Genomic DNA, 18777 nt, shown 5'->3' on the forward strand with positions numbered 1-18777 from the left:
TTTGATACATAGTAGTGCAAGTGCTGATCAAATCTAGGGAGGGTCTAGATGTTTAGCTAGAGCTCCTAGATGGGAACAGTGGGATGATATCACCCCGTCCCTGATGCTACATCAGCCTACTGTGCCACTGGGAGCTAAAGCCAAGGTGGGTTTTTTTCCACAGTAGAGGAACTCCGGTGTTGTGTGAAGCCTGGGGACAGGAGGGAATGTGATGCTCCAGGTGATGAATTAATGAGCTGCTGCGGCAACCTCTGGGGAGAGGAAGGTGTTCTGCAAGCTGAGACCTGCGCATAGCAACATAAAGATACAAACAGACTAACACATCCTGATGAGGGGGCAAGGGGGACTGAGGAAAGATTAATCATCTTTACCAACAGGGAAGAGACTGTCAGAGCTGTATACAGTGCATTCGGAAAGTTTTCAGACCCCTTGACCTTTTACACATTTTGTTTCGTTCCAGCCATATTCTAAAATTGATTAAATCATTTCCCCCTCAAACTACACACAATACGTCATATTTACAAAGCAAAAACTAACTGAAATATCACATTTACATAAGTATTCTGAGCCTTTACTCAGTACTCAGCACCTTTGGCAGCGATTACAGCCTCGAGTCTTCTTGGATATGATATTACAAGCTTGGCACACCTGTATTTGGGGAGTTTCTCCCATTCTTCTCTGCAGATCCTCTCAAGCTCTGTCACATTGTTAGGGGAGCAGTGCTGCACAGCTATTTTCATGTCTCTCCAGAGTTGTTTGATCGGGTTCAAGTCCGGGCTTTGGCTAGGACACTCAAGAACATTCAGCGACTTGTCTTGAAGCCACTCCTGGTGTTGTCTTGGCTGTGTGCTTAAGGTCATTCGTCCTGTTGGAAGGTGAACCTTTGCCCCAGTCTGAGGTCCTGAGCGCTCTGGAGCAGGTTTTCATCAAGGATCTCTGTACTTTGCGCCATTCATCTTTCCCTCCATCCTGACTTACTTACTGACTTTATTGTTCTCGTGGGGAAATTGTGTTGCAGTGTCATGTGGCGTTTAAATACAAAACAAAAATGACAATTCAACTTACTGGCTAGTCTTCCTGCCACTGAAAACATCCCCACAGCATGATGCTGCCACCACCATGCTTCACCGTAGGGATGGTGCGAGGTTTCCTCCAGACGTGACGGTTGGCAGTCTGGCCAATTTACCATAAAGGCCTGATTGGTGAAGTGCTGCAGAGATGGTTGTCTTTCTGGAAGGTTCTGCCATCTCCACAGAGGAGCTCTGTCAGAGTGACCATCGGGTTCTTGGTCACCTCCCTGACCAAGGCCATTCTCCCCCGAATGCTCTAGGTAGAGTTGGTGTTACCAACCTTATTCCATTAAAGGATGATGGAGGCCATTGTGTTCTTGGGGACATTCAATGCTGCAGACATTTTTTGGTCCCCTTCCCCAGATCTGTGCCTCGACCCAATCCTGTCTCGGGCGCTCTATGGTTAATTCGTTCGACCTCATGGCTTGGTTTTTGATCTGACATGCACTGTCAACTGGGATCTTACATAGACAGATGTGTGCCTTTCCAAATTATGTCCAATCAATTTAATTTAACACAGGTGGACTCCAATCAAGTTGAAGAAACATCTCAAGGATGATCAATGGAAACAGGATGCACCTGTGCTCAATTTCGAGTCTCATAGCAAAGGGTCTGAATACTTATGTAAATAAGGTGTTTCTGTTTTTTATTTTTAATACATTTGCAAACATGTCTAAAAACCTATTATGGTGTATTGTGTGTAGATAACGTAACAATGTGGATAAAGTCAAGGGGCCTGAATACTTCCCGAATGCACTGTAGCCAGTCTTCCTGAAATAATTTACTTTATATAATGAACACACAAGGACACAATGTATATTTTGGGTATTTTAATATTGGTTTGAAAAGTTGCATTTAAAGTGAGATAACTTTTTGTAATAAATACTGAACCAAAATCTAAACGCAACATGCAACTATTTCAAGGATTTTACTGAGTTAGAGTTCATATAAGGAAATCAGTCAAAGGAAATAAATTCATTAGGCCCTAATCTATGGATTTCACATGACTGGGCTGGGTGCAGCCATGGGTGGGCCTGGAAGGGCATAAGCCTACCCACTTGGGAGCCAGGCACAGCCAATCAGACTGAGTTTTTCTCCCTCAAAAGGGCTTTATTACAGACAGAAATACTCCTCAGTTTCATCAGTTGTCGGGGTGGCTGGTCTCAGACGATCCCGCAGGTGAAGAAGCCAGATGTGGAGGTCCTGGGCTGGCGTGGTTAAACATGGTCTGCGGTTGTGAGGCTGGTTGGACGTACTGCCAAATTCTATAAAACGATGTTGGAGGCGGCTTATGGTAGAGAAATGAACATTCAACACTTTACATGTTGCGTTTATATTTTTGTTCATTATACATGCCTTCGAATGGTTTGTACCTCCTTTTACAGCAAAATGTTCCTATGCTACCAACTGCAAGTGTATATTGCTGCGTTGATGTAAAGCATCTCCTGTGGTCAACCAATTACTGTACTATGGATTTGACTGAAACAATGCTAACTGGCTGACACCTCTAATCTGGAGATGATGCACTCAGATATGCGGGTCTCATTGGTCCTCCATTGATGGACCCCTCCCCTTCCTGTGAGCCGAAGCCAGTGTCCTGTGAGCTGCTGCTGCCGGACGGGGAAGGAACAACCTTCTCCCCCAGGATATTCACCCCAGCCCTGGCAGTATTCTCAACCACCACCATGCCAGCCTTGGCAGCCTTCTTCTCAGTCACATTCTCCTCCACTGCCCTCCCCTCCCCCTTATCCCACCTCTCTGCCACGTTGATCTTCCCCACCACTCTTTTCTCCTTTAGTTCCATCGCTTTGACCTTCCTCTCTACCTCTTTCACATCTTCCAGTCCCATGTCTACTTTACCTTCATTCCCACATCCTCCCATTTCATTAACTGTTTTGTCACCTCCTACAACTCCTTTGTCCCTGATTGTATTATCCACACTGCTATCTACCTTTTTCCCTTTGTCTTTCACTTCCATCCTTACTTCTGCCTTACCCGGACTGGCCTCTCCCTCCACCCTTTTCTCCACCATCTCATTGGTGCGTGCCTTATTTATCCCCTTCTCCCCCTTCCCGTCACTGTCTCCTCTCCTTTCCATCTTGTGCTCTGTCTCCTTTACCATTTCTTCCACTCTTACCTCTCCTCCATTTTCCATGTTCTGCTCTGACTCCTTCACTACCTCCTCTGCCCTTCTCTCTCCCTTCCTTCCATCAGCTCTCCCCTCCTCCATCTTCACAACATCCATGTCTCCTACCTGCTTCGTCCCCTCTGCTCCATCTAGCCCCACATCCACCTTTACTTCCTGTTTGACCACCATCCCTACATCCTTTGCCTCCTTTTCCATCTCCACTTTTTTGTCTAGTCCCATTGCTGTCCTTCCATCTTTTCCTATCTCCACCTTTCTGTCGTGTTCCACCTCCATCCCTTCGTCACCTAGCATCACCACTGCTCCAGCCTTCTCTTCCGCCACTTTTCCCTGTTGTCCCATCTCCACAGTCACCCGTAGAGGTGTTTGTTTGTTGTCCAGCTTGTTGTCGAACCCCCTGAAGTTGTTCTTGGCTCCCATTATGTATTTCCCCAGGATGGAGGAGCCATCAGTGTTGGGGATGTCTCCTGCAGCCTGGCCAGAGTCCACCAGAACCTGCATGATGGCCTTCATCTCAGCATGCAGCCTGCCCACCACCTTGTTTAGCTCTGTGATCCGATTACCCACATCTGAGAAGGTAAGAACAGACCAAACCAATGACACCGAATGCACCACAATGCTATTTACATACATACAGTACTAAACAGAGTATGCGTGTGTGAGGCCAAGTCAGTACTTCCTCTCTGTTTAACTGACCTTTAACACATAGACATGTCTTAACTGAAGACTTGAAGGCCCTAAGGCTGGGTCAGGAAACATGATGTGTTACCTTTTCTCTTGGTCTCCTCAAACTTCCGACGTTCAGACTCGATGTAGCGCTGCACCAGAGCCCGTATCACCTGCTGGCGATAAGGTATCTGGTTCTCCCCCGACCCTCCACCATCCACCTCCTTCCCGTTCGACTGGACAACGAAGGGAACAGACACATTCTCATTGGTCTGCATTCTGTATGTCAAGGCCATGTCAAATGAGCTGAGGTGGAGATCTTACCATGGAGGTTATGGGGGGATAGTCTGGTGTCGAGTTCAAAGTACAACAGCAGCAGATCTGACGAAAAATACCCCTGGGATAAACATGAAAACAGGAAATATGAGACGAAACTGACCTTTGAGATAGAGGTTGTTCTATTGTAGGTAGAGGAAGTTGGCAGTATAACAGTATAACCTACCGTCGGGCTCTCCAACCCTGTTCCTGGAGAGCAACCGTTATGTAAGTTTTCACTCCAACCCTAATCTAGCACACCTGATTCTAATAATTATCTGGTTGATAAGCTGAACCAGGTTAGTTATAACTGGGGTTGGAGCGAACACTTACAGAAGGGTAGCTCTCTAGGAACTGGGTTGGAGACCCCTGACCTACCGTATGAGGTAGAAAAAGGCCTTAGGTGAGGGGATGATGTTGAAGGGGACAGGCATAGTGAGACCTTCTCGGAAGTAACTCAGATAGAGCTTGGATCGGGCAAATTTCCACTCAACGTCAGCATCATCCTGAGAGAGGACAGGTACAGAAAGCAGCAGTCGACACATTCTAGAATCCCTTCTAAACTTTACTGAGTAATCATAAAGGTCTAGAGTTTGAGCTTTGAAACAGTTTTATCTGCTACAGTGGAATGCAGTTTCTTCCATTCAAAGGCATCTGTCCTGCCCTTGAGGTGGACCAACTGAGAGCCAAGTTTCCTGAGTGCAATCTTTCTCACCTCAATCTTCTGGAAGGAGTTGGTGATCATTGCAATGAGCATGTTGAGCAGCACGATCACAATCACCAGGGTGAAGATGCCGTAAAGGATTCTGCCCACAAACTCTGCAACCACAAACTCGGGCATGTCCACATAGTCCTGGTTGGCCACCCCAAACATGGTCCAGAACAGGAAACGAAAGGTCTCATTAAACCTAAGGAATGGAGTTAGGGTCGGGAGGTTTATGATTGTCATAATGATTTAATAAGATAATTATGGAGCTATGTAGTTAAGTATAGTTTACTTTAAAATATTCTTTACCTTCCAAGATATGGTTGGGTGACATAAGGAACATAGATGTTATTGATACCACAGAGGAATGCAGTTCCAATAATCATCAATATGAACATGAACCTAGGGAGAGAAAAGAAACTCGTATCTACCAACCAACCAATATTGGTTTATTTTGTGAGGAAAGCAGCACAATCACAAACACCTCACAGCATATATTGCACAACATCTCAGTGGACAGCATAGCCTGAGCATTTCATTCTACCTCATCATGTCATCGATCATCTTCCCTATGGAGATCTGGAGTGTACCCAGGGACTCCTGTGCAGGCAGGATGTAGGCCAAGCGGGTGAAGCTCAGCATACTGGTCACTGCAAACAGTACCTCAGCTATGAGCTGGGGGTCCTCCTGATGCCAGTCCTGGCGCACTACAGGGCAGTGGCAAACAATATTAGCCAGTTTACCCAAGGAAACATGAACATGCATTGCAGGATTGGGGTCAATTCCATTTCAATTCAGTCAATTCTGGAACAGGAAGTAAACTGAAATTCCTCTGTTTACTTACTGAATTGAATTGAAATGGAATGGACTCCCATCCTGGTAAAACGTCAACTTCAAATCTAACGCCATGATAATGACCCAAATCCATGTCTCTGGTTGAATAAAGCCTCTTTCTCTCACCAGTCTGGGTGAAGTAGGCACACTCCTCAGTCCCGTCAGGGGCCTGGCACAGGAAGTGACCTTTGAGCATGATGAGGACGCGCAGAGCGAAGGAGGCCAAGTACATGCTGAGCACCATCATATCCATGCAGTTCCACCAGTCCAAGAAGTAGCTCCGCAGACCTTCAATCCACACCTCCTTACATTCATACCAGAAGAACCCTGTAGATGATAGACAGTACAATATGGAGGACTGGTCACTTGACTGATAACTGCTGTATGCCCAATTGGCAATTTCACCATACGACCATAAAGGAAAAACTGTATTTATGTTATTTCAATATTCATAGTAATAACAGAGACTGTGTTAAGGGAGAAATAGCTAACCCACCGACCACCCACACCATGTGGAATGAGCTGTGCAGAATATTCTGCTGACGCGAAGCAAACTGATCTCTGTACAACTCCATGGTGATGGACTCTCCCAACAATGTGATGAGGAACCACATGTAGGAGGCAGAGTGAAGAAGGAACTTTATCACCGGAATCTTCAGTATCTTTCCCACCTGAGAGAAACAGTAGAGTACATACAAAGCCAAAATCAAATACATGAGAAAATGTACCCATACATCTGCAGGCCCAAGACAGACCCACAGAGTCACACAAGGCCCATACAACATCACTACCTTAACAAAACTTGAGGCCATCTGACCTTGGACTTGGGTGCAATCCAGTAGACGAGGCAGAGGAGGGGCATGGTGAAGAAGATCCCCACAGACACCAGCAGCTTCCAGGCCGTCTTGCTGCCTCTCCAGCCAGACAGGTTCCCACACCAAATAGAGGACAGCACCTGCTGGCAGATAGGGTGGGCTACAAACTAGAAAGAGAGAAAGAGCGGCCACAATTCACAAAAGGACATATGGAGAGGAATGCACCTTTCATCTCACTGAACATGTTCAGCAACCCAAATAACATCACTCAGAATCTAGGTCTATGTACAGTATAAAATACCCAGGGATGGTCTTGCCTACTAGCTCTGTATATATTACTGTGGCTCTACCTGTTTTTGGTTGCAGTTGACTGCAAGCCTCAGGCGGGTCAGGTTGGGGATGCCCTCCTCGAAGGCCTGCTGGTCGAGGGCGTCCTGGCTTTCATCTCCACAGCTGTTCAGGATAGTGGTGACCTCACTCTGGTTACGGCACATCCCCAGCAGCTCCACCGCAAACTCCTGGCACAGCTCCTCCAGACCCAAGTACTGAGGCTGGGGGAGCGAGAGAACACAAACAATCACGCAGATAAACAATCTAATAGCACTTCACATTACAGCACAGAATAAAATGGTAATGGTATGGTAACAAGTTATAGTTACTCACAATGAAAAAATGTATTTCCCAGAATAGTTATATTCCTGTTCCAGGGTAATCTCAGTGAACCCAGAACTACATTTGTGCGTCATTTATGTTTACGTAGTCTGTCCACGTGAGATTTGTTCCAGGGTAATACACCACATACTTTGTGCAGAGGGACTATATGGGCATAAGCACAAACAGGATCTAACCTTGAACTCGGGTTCCTTCTTGGAGAGTTTGCGTAGCTCCCTGCTGAGGCCGAAGGCACTGAGCATGGCGTCCTCTGAGGTGATAGACAAGTAGGCCCGGCTGGCAATGCCACGGTAGGTGTTGATGCGAGACAGGGAGAACTTCAGCAGGTCATACTGTCGCCCGTTCCTACACTCTAGACAGGCACAGGAGATCTTGTGTGGCCGTGGGATGATGTGGCCCTTCTGGGTCAGCATGGTGACAATCTCATACAGGTCCTTCTGGCAGGCCAGGGTCAGCGGGGTCACGCCTGGGGCGAACTGCGAGTCGTCGATAGAGTGGTCGAAGATGGCCAGGGAGAAGGATCGCACATCCATCTTGTTGCCCTTCTCCTGGTCCAGGCGGTCGAGGAGCCTCTTCACCACGCGAGGCTGGTTGGTGTCTACGGCAACCAGCAGAGCCTCATGGATCTGGCGAAAGTCAAACTTAATGCCTTGGAGGAGGGCGTCCATGGTGTCCTCGTTGCCCAGGCGGATGGACAGGTTCAGGGCCTCTCTCCACAGCCGGTCCTCTGAGTCATCCAGCTGGCGGATGATACCGTCACCAGTATTCAGCAGGCCACACACCATCACTATGTTCCCCTCCTGGATGGCACTGATCAGCTCCAAAGGGAAGCGCATCTTCTTGTTCACTATCTCCCGCCATTGCTCCGGCTAAAACCACAAGGAGACACAGAGACAGCTTATTGCTTTAATGTCTCCAAATCTAAATAACATTAATCCAAACTAGAACCCTTAGTTGCTACATCAATTTCTTTACGTATAAATTAATGATATATACCCATTGATTCTGGAAGAAAATTACTTATAACTGCCTCATGAGCTTAGTTCAACTATCGTACCCCATCAGAACCATAAATGAGAGCTTGTTTTACTCCTATGTTTGTAAACAACGTAAATGTAAACAATCACTGTATATCTTCAAAACATTGTAAAAACTACACATTTGATATCATGGGTGGTCAGTCCTTACGTGCATAGCTCTGTCTTTACATTTGGGGGTGGTTACATTTCTCCATCCAAATCCCTTAACTTTTTTGCAAAATGGGCGTGGAAAATGCTGTGTTATTGATTCCAATTAAGGATTCTAGCTTTAATTAATACAAATGTTTATTATACAATAGGACACAAATCACAAATAATTTGTCTGCCCTGGGTAGCCTAAATAGTCAGCCTAAATAAGAACATTGACATTCATAAATGGGATTACCAAGCAGGTATTATACAGTAGGACAATAGCATTATAATGCAATTAATAATTTAGCGCCTTGGGTGTGAAAAAAGCACTTTACAAATTAAATGTATTATTATCTGAGCATTTAACAGGAATATATACTACGAGAACATAAGTAGAAAACCTTTAATATTATTATGAGGCCCATCCCTAGATAAAATGGAAAGATATCGCCAAGACCATCAGTGATAATGGTTTCTATTCTAGTACATCTGGTCATATTATTTCCTAATGCTCTTTTCTTTCATTCTTTGCATAAAACAAATATTCACATCTTTTTAATCGTTTGTAGAGCACTTTGGGTTGCAAAGTGCAAATAATGTAAGAAAGGAGCTTTACAATTGAAGTTTAGAGTATTATAAACAAACAAATTCTATTACATAATTGTTTTTATTATGTTAGAATACAGACATTTTTCAATCAATTGCTTAACGTCTTTCTTTTCTATGAAAAGTTTATTTCAAATACACTCACTGTGAGGTTTTCCATGTTTCTTCAGTAAAATTGACAGATAATGGAGTAATTGTCCCTAGTGTGAAGATGACCTCACATTATCGGTGGAAATCCAAGCTCCCTGGTTATTCTTGAGGCTGAGAAGGGTAGACGAGAACGGCAGTGGGGTCCACTGACTGCTGTTTTGGGCTCCGTCAGTGTGCAGAAAATGGATCACTGTGGTCATGTGCTCTCGGCTGACTACAGAGCTTGGTTAGAATGACTCCCCACAAACCAAATAACACATCTCTACTCCCTTGGGACAGGAGCAATTAAAAAGCAACCATTTCAGTGTGTTTCACGCCTGGCTAGGCCCAAACCAGGCAGTGGCCCTTTCCTTCCTTACCAAGCCTCTATTAAAATTAACACTGCAATGCTCCCCAGTGGAAATGCTGCAGGTGAGATGGCTGTTAACTAACAGGTAGCAGCAGTCATTAATGTTCCCTGTGGGAACAAGTTCAGAGTGGTGAAAAAAAACAAGGAGCAGCCAACAAGACAAGATAAATCAACAATGAATTGATCATTCCGATTATGATTGATTACTTCCGAAATAAATGTACTGAACACAGTCTATTGTTGTTTATACTATACAATATGTAATAGGTAATCATTAGCAGACATGTGCAAGCAAGAACAAACTGAGCCTTCAATGAGCTCAGGAGAGAACCAAACACTCAGAGGAGAGTGGGGAATAAAGGTAGGCAGAGAGAGATTATTTTCAACGAGTATATAGCTACAGAACTAGTCAGTAAAATACAAATGTACATACAGTATATTAAAATGATAGCGTATCCACGTTTGCAGCACTGCCCACTAGATAAAAGCAGAAACGTGTAAATATACAATGCAGTCATTCCTAGTCCACCCATATGACATGGGAGTCCACGTGGTCTCCACCTGGATGTGGGACAGAGGGAACCTGAAGGAGCAGAAAGGGCAGTAGTGTTGTCATGATACCAACATTTTTACAAACGATACCGAGTAGTATCGCAAATACCACAGTGAAAAATAAATGATTGGCCTAGCATCCTGTTCGCCCCGTCCCCCGGCCGCTTGTTCGCGTTTTCTAAACGTTCTCAAAAAACCTGGTCACTGAAATGTACACTTCTACCCAATACAACACATTGAATTTAACTTCACACTGTTCAGTTTATAATAGGATACTGCATAGAATGGGTGATTTGCTCATTTCTGCAAAGTCCTACCTGTGATTTGGCTGGAGGAATGGGAGGAAGGAATATACAAGCATAATGATCTGCATGTCATTGTGTCAGTAAAGGGAAAACACTGAATGAAAGCTTTACACTTCAGTTAACACAGACACTCACGCTCCTCCCTTCATCACACACTCCCTCTGTCTACCTTACTTTCATAAACACACACACACCTCTCCCTCTCTCTCTCGTTAGGCACCAATCAGAATTGAAGGAGCGCAATAAATAAATCAAGTTTTTATATAGTTTCTGCTTATATTAGGCCTATATGAATCCTACCTTTGAAGCACATCTCTTGAGTAGCAGACGCTTTGTCTTTCTTCCTGTGCCAATCAAATTTGCCTAAACCTACTGTCAAGTTACCAAATTGTTAGATAGCTAGGTAACATGACTAAACAATGTTGTTTGTTATCAAATCAATAATTAGCGACCCAGGATTAGTTTAAAACGGCCTGAAGCATAGTTTAGGCTAGAGAAAAGCCGTTCTTTGCTGTAAAGCTGCAAGCATCCCTGTCGCAAAGCGGTGCTCCATTTTCCCTCTCTGACACTCAGCTGCTTGACAGTGAACTTGCAAAGTCTACTCAGACTGGTCTGTGCTCTTGGTTATACTAGGCGATGAAATTATACAATGTATCAACATTGCTCGTTTCTCCAATGTAACATGTACAAATCTAACGACTCATCGGGGTCTTGGTCTGCATCGGCGCTCGCCATCATGGCTAAATTATATTTATACTGAACAATAACATAAACGCAACTTGCAACAATTTCAAAGATTTTTCTGAGTTACTGTTCATATAAGGAGATCAGCCAATTTAAATAAATTCATTAGGCCCTAATCTATGGACTTCACATGACTGGGCAGGGGTGCAGCCATGGGTGGGCCTTGGAGTGCATAGGCCGGCCCGCTCATTAGGCAGGATTTAGGCGGCAGATTGATGAGGGCAACATTTTCTGAGCTAAACTGACCAAGAACCACCTCCAACAACAACACGTAAAATCTCACATAATTCATCAAAATCAATGACAATTTCTCTCAACCGATGTCCTATGGGCTTTTTAGGTGAGCACTGATGCCGCCCTTTGATAAGCAGTGCCCACTTTATCAAAGGCAGGGGAGCTGAATATTTTGCTTGTCCATTCCCACCACGCCTCTCCAGGGTGCTCTTGGAGAGATGCACCTCTGCAGCACTCCACCAACGTTCCGTCAAAAATGTATCTAACATAAATAATGTAGCAGATGCAAGATATGGTAGAAAGAGTATGTGGCCTTTTCTGTAGCCTACAGGCTGGAGATAAAATGTATGACAATGTAATCAAACTGACACTTTTTCCATCATGTTGCTCCCATTGTCATGATCAGTGGTTTTGAGTCTGTCAATTTTTGACAAGCTGATCATAGCGAAAAAGAAAATACTGTGTAAAAGCATTGTAAATCAAATCTAATTGTATTTGTCACATGCGCCGAATATAACCGGTGTAGACATTACAGTGAAATGCTTACTTACAACAATGCAGTTAAGAAAAATAAGTGTTAATGTCAACGTCGTGTGTATAGGTGGCAGGGAAGTCAGGCGCAGGAGAGTTAAACGAAGTGTAAATGGAGACTTTTAATAAATGTCCACATGACATGCTTCAAACACGAGAATATACATACATCAAATAAACATGGGTACGAGGACCCGTCACGCACCTATACACCAAGAATAAACACTTGACATAAAACAATCTCTGACAAACACATGAGGGGAAACAGAGGGTTAAATACACAACAGGTAATGAATGGGATTGACAACAGGTGTGTGGGAAGACAAGACAAAACCAATGGAAAATGAAAAATGGATCGATGATGGCTAGAAGGCCGGTGAAGTCGACCGCCGAACACCGCCCGGACAAGGAGAGGCACCGACTTCGGTAGAAGTCGTGACATTACCCCCCCCCCCCCCCCTGACGCGCGGCTCCAGCAGCGCGTCGACACCGGCCTCGGGGACGACCCGGAGGGCGAGGTGCAGGGCGATCCGGATGGAGGCGGTGGAATTCTTTTAACATGGAAGGATCTAAAACGTCCTCCAAGGATCTAAAACGTCCTCCACCGGAACCCAGCATCTCTCCTCCGGCCCGTACCCCTCCCAGTCCACGAGGTACTGAAGGCCTCTCGCCCGACGTCTCGAATCGAAAATGGATCGAACAGAGTACGCCGGGACCCCCTCGATGTCTAGAGGAGGCGGAGGAACTTCACGCACTTCAGCCTCCTGGAGCGGGCCAGCCACCACCGGCCTGAGGAGAGACACATGGAACAAGGGGTTAATACGGTAATTAGTGGGCAGTTGTAACCTATAACATACCTCGTTCACTCTCCTCAGGACTTTAAACGGCCCCACAAACCGCGGACACAGCTTCCGGCAGAGCAGGCGGAGGGGCAGGTTTCGGGTCGAGAGCCAGACCCTGTCCCCTGGTACGAACACCGGGGCCTCACTGCGGCGACGGTCTGCGCCAATTTTCTGGCGCCTTATGGCACGCTGAAGGTGGACGTGGGCTGCCTCCCAGGTTTCATCAGCGTGCCGAAACCAATTGTCCACCGCAGGAGCTTCGGTCTGACTCTGATGCCAAGGAGCCAGAACCGGCTGATACCCCTTTTCAATGTGTATTAGGGTAAGGTTAGTGGAGGAGTGACGTAGCGAGTTCTGGGCCATCTCTGCCCAGGGAACGAACTTCGCCCACTCCCCCGGCCGGTCCTGGCAATAGGACCGCAGAAACCTGCCCACATCCTGGTTAACTCTCTCCACCTGCCCATTACTCTCGGGGTGAAAACCTGAGGTAAGACTAACCGAGATTCCCAGACGTTCCATGAACGCCTTCCAGACCCTTGACGTGAACTGGGGACCCCGATCAGACACTATATCCTCAGGCACCCCATAGTGCCGGAAAACATGTGTAAACAGGGCCTCTGCAGTTTGTAAGGCCGTAGGGAGACCAGGCAAAGGGAGAAGACGACAGGACTTAGAGAACCGATCCACAACGACCAGGATCGTGGTGTAACCCTGTGAAGGTGGAAGATCAGTCAAAAAATCCACTGACAGGTGCGACCACGGCCGTTGAGGAACGGGTAAAGGTAGAAGCTTACCTCTAGGCAGGTGTCTAGGAGCCTTGCACTGGGCGCACACCGAACAGGAGGAAACATAAATCCTCACGTCCTTAGCTAAAGTGGGCCACCAGTAGCTCCCATCAAGACAGCGCATCGTCCGACCTATCCCAGGATGACCAGAGGAGGGTGATGTGTGAGCCCAATAAATCAATCGGTCGCGGACAGCAGACGGAACGTACAGACGACCAGCTGGACACTCAGGAGGAGAGGGCTCTGCACGTGACGCCCGCTCAATGTCCGCGTCCAGCTCCCACACTACCGGCGCCACCAAACACGACTCTGGGAGTATGGGAGTGGGATCCATGGGCCGCTCCTCTGTGTCATACAGCCGAGACAATGCGTCTGCCTTGACGTTCTGGGAGCCTGGTCTGTAAGTAAGCGTAAACACAAAACGAGTGAAAAACATGGCCCACCTTGCCTGGCGAGGATTTAGTCTCTTCGCCTGCCGGATGTACTCCAGGTTGCGGTGATCAGTCCAGATGAGAAAAGGGTGATTAGCCCCCTCAAGCCAATGCCTCCACACCTTCAAGGCTTTTACGACAGCTAACAGCTCTCGGTCCCCTACATCATAGTTTCGCTCCGCCGGGCTGAGCTTCTTCGAAAAGAAAGCACAGGGGCGAAGCTTCAGTGGCACACCTGAACGCTGAGAGAGCACTGCTCCTATCCCAGCTTCGGATGCGTCCACCTCTACTATGAATGGCAAAGAGGGATCCGGATGAGCCAACACAGGCGCCGAGGTAAACAGAGCCTTCAGTTGTCCAAAAGCCCTATTCGCCTCGGCCGACCACTGCAAGCGCACCGGTCCCCCCTTTAGCAGTGAGGTAATGGGAGCTGCAACCTGACCAAAACCCCGGATAAATCTCCGGTAGTAATTGGCAAACCCTAAAAAACGCTGCACCTCCTTTACCGTGGTTGGAGTCGGCCAATTACGCACGGCTGTAATGCGGTCGCTCTACATTTCCACTCCTGAAGTGGAAATCTGATGCCCTAGGAAGGAGATGGATTGTTGGAAGAACAAGCATTTCTCAGCCTTGACATATAGATCATGCTCCAACAGGCGACCAAGCACCCTGCGCACCAGGGACACATGCTCGGCGCGTGTAGCGGAGTATATCAAAATATCATCGATATACACCACTACACCCTGCCCGTGCAGGTCCCTGAAGATCTCATCTACAAATGATTGGAAGACTGATGGAGCATTCATCAACCCATATGGCATGACCAGGTACTCATAATGACCTGAGGTGGTGCTAAATGCCGTCTTCCACTCATCACCCCTCCTAATACGCACCAGATTGTACGCACTCCTGAGATCCAATTTTGTGAAGAAGCGGGCCCCGCGCATTGACTCCATTACTGTATTGATCAAAGGTAGCGGGTAACTATATTTTACCGTGATTTTATTGAGATCTTGATAATCAATGCACGGGCGTAAACCGCCATCCTTCTTCTTCACAAAAAAGAAACTCGAAGAGGCGGGTGAAATGGATGGCTGAATGAACCCCTGACGCAGGGATTCAGAGATATATGTATCCATAGCCACTGTCTCCGCTTGCGACAGGGGATACACGTGACTCCTGGGATATGCAGCGTCTACCAGGAGATCTATCGCACAATCCCCCTGTCGATGGGGTGGTAATTGAGTCGCCTTCTTTTTACAGAAGGCAAGTGCCAAATCGGCATATTCTGGGGGAATGCGCACGGTGGAGACCTGGTCTGGACTTTCCACCGTAGTAGCACCAACGGAAACCCCTACACACCTACCTGAGCACTCTCGCGACCACCCCGTGAGAGCCCTCTGTGGCCAAGAAACAGTGGGGTTATGATAAGTTAACCAGGGTAGGCCTAGCACCACAGAATACGCAGGGGAATCAATAAGGAAAAGACTAATCTTCTCCTTGTGACCCTCCTGCGTTATCATAGACAAAGGTGCGGTGACCTCCCTGATAAACCCTGACCCTATTGGTCGACTATCTAAGGCATGAATAGGGAAAGGCATATCCACAGAAACAATAGGAATCCCTAAACTATGAGCTAAATTTTTATTAATGAAATTCCCAGCCGCGCCTGAATCTACTAGCGCCTTATACTGGGAATGCAGGGAAAAATCCGGAGAAGTGACAGAGACAAACATAAGTGCAGCAGAGGGCTCTGGATGAGTATGGTGCCTACTCACCTGGGGTGATGCCAGAGTGCCCTGCCTGCCTTCTCTATTCCCAGAGGAACCCTGGGCCTACCCACTGGGGAGCCAGGCCCAGCCAATCAGAATGTTTTTACCCACAAAAGGGCTTTATTACAGAAATAAATACTCCTGAGCACCCCCCACCCTCACCTCAGACAATCCCGCAGGTGTAGAAACCGGATGTGAAGGTCCTGGGCTGGCATGGTTACACAGTTGTGAGGCCGGTTGGACATACTGCCAAATTCTCTAAAACGGCATTGGAGGCTGCTTATAGTAAAGAAATGAACATTGAATTCTCTGGCAACAGCTCTGGTGGACATTCCTACAGTCAGCATGCCAATTGCACCCTCCCCCAAAACTTGAGACATCTGTGGCATTGTGTTGTGTGACAAAACTGCACATTTTTAATGTGGCCTTTTATAGTCCCCAGCACGAGGTGCACCTGTTTAGTGATCATGCTGTGCACCTGTTTAATGATCAGCTTCTTGACATGCCACACGTGTCACGTGGATGGATTATCTTGGCAAAGGAGCGACACTCACGAACAGGGATGTAAACAAATTTGTGCACAAAATTTGAGAGAAATAAGCTTTTTGTGCGTCTGAAAATTTTCTGCAATTTTTTATTTCAGCTCATGAAACATGGGACCAACACTTCACATGTTGCGTTGATCTTTTTGTTCAGTGTAAAAAGACTGACGGCGGAATAGACGCGCATGAAGAGCGGACAGAGAGAAGCAGGTGAGTAAAAGCCCAATTATGTATGATCCGAAAATGTGGTCGGAAGGTGTGAATCGCCATAAGCCTCTCAAATTTTGGAGAATAAAATCGATAACCTATGTGGAAGATTAAACTACCAACGGGACATTCAAAACTGTAATATTTTATGCTTCATGGAGTCGTGGCTGAACGACGACACTATCAACATACAGTTGGCTGGTTATACGCTGCACCGGCAGGATAGAACAGCGGCGTCTGGTAAGACAAGGGGCGGCAGACTATGTATTTTAGTAAATAACAGCTGGTGCACAATATCTAAGGAAGTCTTGAGCTATTGCTCGCCTGAGGTAGAGTATCTCATAATAAGCTGTAGACCACACTATCTACCTAGAGAGTTTAAATCTGTATTTTTCATAGTTGTTTACATACCACCACAGACTGAGGCTGGCACTAAGACAGCATTGAATGAGCTGTATTCCACCATAAGCAAACAAGAAAACGTTCACCCAGAGGTGGCGCTCCTAGTAGCCGGGGACTTTAATGCAGGGAAACTTAAATTAGTTTTACCAAATTTCACCCCTCTGGAGACTGAAAATATTTGGCATGGGTCCCCAAATCCTCAAAGTTCTACAGCTGCACCACCGAGAGCATCCTAACCGGTTGCATCACCTCCTGGTATGGCAACTGCTCGGCATCCGACCATAAGGCACTACAGAGGGTAGTGCGTACAGCCCAGTAGATCACTGGGGCCAAGCTTCCTGCCATCCCAGACCTATATATTAGGCGGTGTCAATCCACCACCACTCTCACCTTCTCGGGAATGATGAAGGCCCAAAATATGTCAAAGACTCCAGTCAACCAGGTCATAGATTGTTCTCTCTGCTACCACACAGCAAGCAGTACTGGAGCGCCAAGTCCAGGTCCAAAAGGCTCCTTAACAGCTTCTACCCCCAAACCATAAGATTGCTGAACAATTAATCAAATGGCCACCCGGACTATTTACATTGACACCCCCCCCCCCCCCCCCCCCTTGTTTTTACACTGCTGCTACTCGCTGTTTGTTGTCTATGCATAGTCACTTTACCCCTACCTACATGTACAAATTACCTCTACTATTTTTATTTATTTATTGAACCTTTATTTGAGTAAATTCTTATTTACAATAACGGCCTACCGGAAGGCCAAAGGCCTCCTGCGGGGAGGGGGCTGGGATAAAGAAAATTTAATTAAAATATTGGACAAAATTATTAAGAAATATAAAAACAAATATAATTCTATTAAATAAGTAAAACAAAAATAAAACTGAAAAGTTTATTTTTATTTTTTAAATGGACTAACCTGAACCCACGCACATACAGGGGTAAGGGTACTGAGTTAATATCACCTCATTATTGTTATTTTATTGTGTTACTTTATTTAATTTTTTACTTTAGTGTATTTAGTAAATATTTTCTTAAATGTATTTCTTGATCTGCATTGTTGGTTAAGGGCTTGTAAGTAAGCATTTCCACGGTAAGGTCTACCTGTTGTATTCGCATGTGACAAGTAAAATTTTATTTGATTAACTCATCTATTGAATGCATCTAATTTTGTTTCCTTGGCGCTGTTCAAACTAGCTATGGAAATCTCTAGTGAAAGGACGTCAAGGATGTTTTGTAGCCATTGAGTTATGCTGAGTTTATATGGAGGCTTCCATTTGTTCACTAACATTCTTTTTGCCACAGTCAGTCCCGACAACCACAGTAGTTTCTGGGGTACTGTGAGAGTCAGTGAAGAGTCATTGTTCAACAATAATATATTGGGGAGATAGGGAATGGCGGGACCAACTATGCTTGACACAGACCTGGCAACCTGTGACCAAAAGGTCATCATGCTGGGGCAGTCATGTGCATGCATGTAGGTTCCAATATTTATTTGAGAATACAACAGACAATTTTGAATAGGAGCACGTTTAAATTGGCAGCGTTTCCGCGTAGTCAAATCAAATCTATGAATTAATTTGTAGTTCAGGAGGACTTTGGGATATTGTTCCAGACTCTTTTCCAATCTATATTTTGTTTGTAGTCTTTAAAATCTGCATTCCATACGGTAACTATTCCTATTGGTTTACAGAGGGCTTCTAAAATAGATTGGATGCAAAACCTCCACTGTTTTGGCTACCTAAAAACTCAGTAAGTGGATGGAATGAGAGTGGTTGACTCAATGGGACTCCCTAAATCAAACCATTTCTTAAGTGGGCAGAGCACTAGAGACAAAGCATTTGATTTAAAGTTAGGTAAACCTAGACCCCAAAACCTTTAGGTTGCTGGAGTGTAGTCATTTTAATTCTGGGACGTTTCCCTTTCCATA

The 18777-nt window shown here is 45.9% G+C and overlaps 1 protein-coding gene across 1 annotated transcript; it reads right to left on the reverse strand.

Annotated features, from left to right (window-relative positions):
* Window positions 1–1945: 1945 nt before the first annotated feature.
* Window positions 1946–9162, reverse strand: LOC129866966 (short transient receptor potential channel 2-like). The gene is made up of 13 exons (XM_055940029.1): window positions 9148–9162; window positions 7401–8093; window positions 6903–7103; window positions 6555–6719; window positions 6234–6408; window positions 5864–6064; window positions 5448–5610; window positions 5213–5305; window positions 4913–5105; window positions 4576–4703; window positions 4207–4279; window positions 3986–4118; window positions 1946–3785 (listed from the first exon to the last, which is right to left on the reverse strand). The coding sequence occupies exons 1-13, from the start codon at window positions 9160–9162 to the stop codon at window positions 2578–2580; spliced, it is 3441 nt and encodes a 1146-aa protein (XP_055796004.1). The 3' UTR covers window positions 1946–2577.
* Between the last annotated feature and the right edge of the window lie 9615 nt (window positions 9163–18777).

Source organism: Salvelinus fontinalis, chromosome 2 (genome assembly GCF_029448725.1).
Source record: "Salvelinus fontinalis isolate EN_2023a chromosome 2, ASM2944872v1, whole genome shotgun sequence".
Classification (NCBI taxonomy): Eukaryota; Metazoa; Chordata; class Actinopteri; order Salmoniformes; family Salmonidae; genus Salvelinus; species Salvelinus fontinalis.

What these genes read in the sequence shown, in the direction of transcription:
- LOC129866966 (XM_055940029.1), bottom strand. An exon ending in ACCCAACCATATCTTGGAAG is followed by an intron (nt 5,106 to 5,212) that starts GTAAAGAATATT and finishes TCCATTCCTTAG; the next exon opens with GTTTAATGAGACCTTTCGTT. An exon ending in GCCTTTTTCTACCTCATACG is followed by an intron (nt 4,280 to 4,575) that starts GTAGGTCAGGGG and finishes TGTTTATCCCAG; the next exon opens with GGGTATTTTTCGTCAGATCT.